This window comes from Daucus carota, chromosome 2, assembly GCF_001625215.2.
Source record: "Daucus carota subsp. sativus chromosome 2, DH1 v3.0, whole genome shotgun sequence".
In the NCBI taxonomy this organism is placed as follows: Eukaryota; Viridiplantae; Streptophyta; class Magnoliopsida; order Apiales; family Apiaceae; genus Daucus; species Daucus carota.
Window position 1 is genome coordinate 12,079,920 of NC_030382.2, and position 5,369 is coordinate 12,085,288.

Below are 5,369 nucleotides of genomic sequence, written 5' to 3' on the forward strand. Positions count from 1 at the left end.
TTTAAAATTTATACCATATATACCCATACTTTTTGCACATGTTTCCCTCATATTGTAGGTGTCAATGCCAAAAAAAATAGAATTGGAGCTTAAATAGTAAAGTTTGGAGCTTATTTATCAATTCCCTTTTTTTTTTGCAAATAAAAATTTATATATGAAATTTTCATTTACAAAAGAAAAATTAAAAAAATAAATTTTAAAACTACACGATCAATGCACATTAAGTTACGTGCCCAAAGTCAACTCGTTCATCTAATTTGAGATGGAGGTAGTACTTAGTAAACTAGTTGTAAGTTGTAAGTGGAACATGAATTTCGAAACATGTACTATATTCTTCACTTTGTAAGAAACTACAATCAACTCAGATGGTCCTTATTATATCACGTGGGGTTGTTAGATTCTGATAACTCATAAACAAAGCAGAGAGTCTAGGATTATACTTATAACTATGAGTTGTTTACTTAATTCAACTAATTATTCCACTGATTCATAGTCAAATCACAAATCACTCTACCTGTCTTCCACCCTGTTTCCTGTATTCCGGAAACTGGTTGGCATTATCTTACTTCTGTTCTTTGACTCCATGGCTCTGACGGAACTAGAGAGGGCTTAACGTAAGTCACAGATCCGATTAATGATTAATCGAGACGTTTTTCGTCCGAACAACGAATAATCAGCGATTAATCTCTGGACGGTGCTTCTACCGATTAACTTAGTGAAATAACCTTTTTTCTTTCAAACCTAAGTTTTTAAGCTAAGAAGTGGAATATTTTTCAAGCCCCAAGTGAACTTCAACGACTAATGATGATTACAAGTTCTAATTTCGATTCACTTAGAATTTCAAAATCCTGATTCCGACACTAAACCGTACACCTCCATTTTAATATATTAGAAGACCGTGTGTGAAGGTGTGAGTGGATACTATAGTGTTTAATCTTGACTAAAATGTACTCAAAACTTTACATGGCTGGCTTGGCTCACTACTTCACTGTCACAGGTCACACAGCAACTAGGGCTCAGATCCTTATGAATACAAATACTAGAATAGTTAGTTATTGAAGTATGTGAAAGTTTGATAAATAGTTTCCCAACAAAAAGCTTTGAATGCTGTGGAAAAATATAATTTCATGTCAGGAATAAAAGAAAGCAGGGGAAAAGTAAAAGCAAAAGTAAATGAAAGCATGTGAGTATCTTTGAATATTAATCATTTAACAAGACAAACAGATAACTACTACTCTTTGTTTAAAGTTTGTTACTATTACTCTCATGATATGTTAGAATCCTAGACATATAATATTAAGTCTGAGTTTCTGTCAAACGATTATTATTAACATTGTAAATATGGGAGGGATCCATTTATTATTATGCCGTTTCTTTATTGTGTTGGACTATAATAATCGTTTGACAGGACCCGAGTATCTCCTCTATATAAATCTTGAAGCTCTTGTTTTGTTCTTCCAAGTTCTTCACCTCACTTTCAATGGCAAATCTCAGTCTTCACTCCTTGTTTCTAGTTGTCTTGTCATTCCATTTCATGAGTTCTAACACTGCAGAGTCTTCTCTTGTGACAACCTCCTCATACAACGGTGCCACAAATTTCATCAGAATTTCATGCAGAGCAACTCTGTACCCTGCCTTATGCTACCAGTCCCTCTCAATTTACGCGGCCAAAATCCAACAAAACGAACGCCAGCTCGCGAAAGCTGCACTATCAGTAAGCCTGGCAAAGGCCAGATTCACCACAATGTTCGTGTCAAAACTGACAAAAGTGTCAGGAATAAGAACCAGGGAATTTCTGGCCGTGCAGGATTGTATCGATAACTTGGGCGACACAGTTGATCAGCTTTCGAGGTCTCTGGAGGAGCTGAACCACATGAACCGGGTTCATGGGGGTCAGGACTTCATGTGGCACATGAGCAATGTGCAGACATGGGTGAGTGCTGCTCTGACTAATGAGAACACTTGTAGCGATGGCTTTTCGGGGAATTTCATGGCAGGAAATGTCAAGGCTGTTGTCAAGAGAAGGATTGTTACAGTTGCTCAAGTTACTAGTAATGCACTTGCACTTGTTAACAGGTTTGCTGAGAGGCATCAGGCTGCAGCTCCAAACATGCCTTAGTTTATTTTGGTAACTTTTAGTTGTATGTGTGTGCTTAAGTTCAGTTTTGTAAGTGGTTTGAGCCAGTAAAATGGTTTGGACTCTGCTCTGAAGTCTTTGCTTTAGCAGTGTGTATGTACAGTATCATTTTATGTTTACTTGTCTTACGTGATCTTTGGTCTCGTTTGGTTCGACGTAACTCGTAAATAATTTCAAGATTATGGGGGTTTTTGTTTCCGAGAAGCAGAAGCTACTTTTAGCTTCTGCTTTTCTTGACCCGTTTATGTAAATAAGCAGAAGCACTTTTAAGAAGCTGAGAATGCTAGCTTCTCTCTCAGAGCTTCTGCTTCTCTTCCAAACACTTTATTAACTTTTATATTTCTCACTTCTAATCCACTTCTTCACTTTAAGCACGAAAGCACTTTTTTTTAAACTTGACCAAACAGCTCCTATATATAATTTGATTTGTCGAAGATCTTGAATTCACCTTGGTGCTAGTACTGATTTTGACTTCTAATACTATTTTCAGGGTCGGGTCGATTTCGGTTTTAAATATTTGTTGATTTCGTATATTAATATTAATTGATAATTAAGTTTTTTTTGCCGACAGGAGTGGTAAAGATACTTACCTAAAGCAAAGTTGGTATCACTTTAAATTTCAAAAAGATGAAATCAAGTTGTTTACCAGGCCCCTTAATTGCTTAACAAAATTCTAAAGAATATATTGTACTTCATAAAATGGGGGGAAAAAAGGACAAAAAATAGAGGAGTAGTTAACTTTATAATAAAGCGAGCCCAGAAGATGTGCGGCATAATTAGCGGGATATTGGGACGCAATAATTTTTTGAAAGTTGTTGTAGAAAATCTAGTCGCTAAGAGCATCTTCAACCATCTAAAACCCTTGGCTAAAAGATGAGTTGGCATACTTAAAATAAAAAGATTTAGCCAACAGCTTCAAAAACTCAACTCCAACCATGATCAGCTGTTGTCTATAAATTTAGCCAACCTCCTATGTATGGCTAAATTTGTCGAACCTCTACAGGTCTGTAAGAAAATCTGTAGCAAGATTGTACATCATTATTACCATATTAAACTGATATATTCTATTTTAACAATTTAAAATATTAATAACATACTATTTTTAAATTATAGCCAATCAATATAGCCCGTACCACTGAAGCAAAATGTCTTACAGGTTCAACAAATTTTACATAATGTCTTACATGTCCAATTTAGCCAACGATTATAGCCAACGCCGTTGGAGATGCTCTAATGAGTATTGTTGCGATGAATTTCAACGACCGACTTGATAGCGACGGCCTTGCCGTTGAGTAAGCATTATTTTTCACCAATCCACGTGTTCGCGACCACATTAGCAACGGATTGGCATCGCTAAAGTCTCGACCAATCTTAGCGTCTGTAAGCCATCACTAAACTGGCGACAAACTTGGACTGTCATCGTTGTTGTCTACGACCAGCATTTGCCATGGCTGGCTGCTGTAAATTTTAGCTACTAATTACTTCGTCGCTAAATTTGCAACCCTGTTAGCTAACGATCTAAAAAAAAAAATAAAAAAAAAATAATTTTTTGAAAGTTGTCACATTCAACATATTCAACTAGAGCTGTAATTCGAGTCGGGCGGCACGCGAGCTCGCCCGGCTCGAACTCGTTTAAGTGGGCTCGGCTCGACTCGACTCGTTAAACGAGTCGAGTTCGGGCAAAGCTTTCGGCTCGTTTAATTAAACGAGTCGGCTCGACTCGACTCGTGAAATTAAACGAGCCGAGTTCGAGTAGAGGTTTGGGCTCGATTAAGTGTAAAATTATACGAGCTGGCTCGCTCGACTCGTTAAAACCGGCTCGTTTAGCTAAACGAGCCGGCTCGACTCGACTCGTGAAATTAACCGAGTCGAGTCCGGGCAAGGATTTAGGCTCGATTAGTTAACCGAGCCGGCTCGGCTCGACTCGATTAAACTTGGCTCGACTTAGGCTCGGCTCGAAACTCACCCGGCTCGACTCGAATTACAGGCTTATATTCAACGGACATACACCAAAGCGGGGCCAGGCGCAATTGTTTTCCTAAAGCTGTTTTATCTTCGGATTTTTTGTTTAATCTTTTTACCGATATAACCGAATTCCGTCTCCAAATTACTCCTCCCTTTTGAAAATACATGTCCAATTTAAAAAAAAATTGTTTTAAAATCTTTGTCCACTTCAATTTATAATATAAATTTATATTTTCAGAATCAACTCTCCTTCACATATTTTTCCAAGATCAATCATATGCCACATATTATGTTCAATTAATAACTTAATACAACTCTTTTTTCTCAAAATTCACTTGTCTTAAATTATGTGATTTTTAGAAGGTGGACATGTAATTTGAAACGGAGGGAGTATTATGCAAAATTTTGTCCATTTATTGATATTTCTTTTTTTCTTCTTATATAATAATCTACTTCTATATATTAAAAGGGGATTATGGGCAAAAAGAGCAAGGAAAATGCCCGAAGTTACATATATACCCTCAATCTACACACAATTTCCGTAATGCCATGGGCGTTTTGTTTTCTTCGTTCTCTCTGCCAGTTTCTATTGTCTCTCTGCTCAAGTATTCTCTCCTTACCCTCAGTTTATGTTCAGTATTGGATTGCCTCTCTAAGATTGGGTTCTAAGATTGGGTTTTAGGGGAAACGTTTGCTTCATATTAGTGTGTATATAAATCGAAGTTACATGACACACCCTTCGTCCCAATGGATAACTTTCTAAAAAAACGTGGCAGGCTGAAGTTGTGCATAACCAAAGAGGTTGTAGAGGAGCGTAGGGTGCTACAGCGATTGCAGAATGCTGCTCGTCATGATCTAGGTATGTTTTTTGAGATCGTCATTTGTTGTGTTGTCTACGTGTTAGTGGTGATAGATCAGCATCAAATTTTTGTGTCAGAGTTCTGTTGTCATAGGACATAAGTTTGCATCGGTTCCGCAATTGGTTTTGTTGAGATGGTTGATTTGTGTAAAACAGGGTAGTCATAGTTTAAGATTCAGATATATTCATTAAGCTCTTTAAACGTACATCACTTACAACTTTCCGGTTTAAGTACTGGACAGTGTTCCTGTATCTTATAATTTCATTGATGAGCTACAAATAATAAATTCAGTACTTCAGAATCTATACTTCAGGAAGAACAAATTAAATAAGATGCCTTATACTTGGTAACCAAATAAAGTAATATATATGATTTGATTTCATCAGGCTCACATTTTACGTTTTCCA

General features: G+C 36.9%; 1 protein-coding gene across 1 annotated transcript; it reads left to right on the forward strand.

Moving 5' to 3' along the window:
- The first annotated feature begins 1,374 nt into the window (after nt 1-1,374).
- Nucleotides 1,375-2,270, forward strand: LOC108206621 (pectinesterase inhibitor 9). The gene has a single exon (XM_017376982.2). It carries the CDS (start codon nt 1,481-1,483, stop codon nt 2,117-2,119), a length of 639 nt encoding a protein of 212 aa, XP_017232471.1. The 5' UTR covers nt 1,375-1,480; the 3' UTR covers nt 2,120-2,270.
- Nucleotides 2,271-5,369: the final 3,099 nt, after the last annotated feature.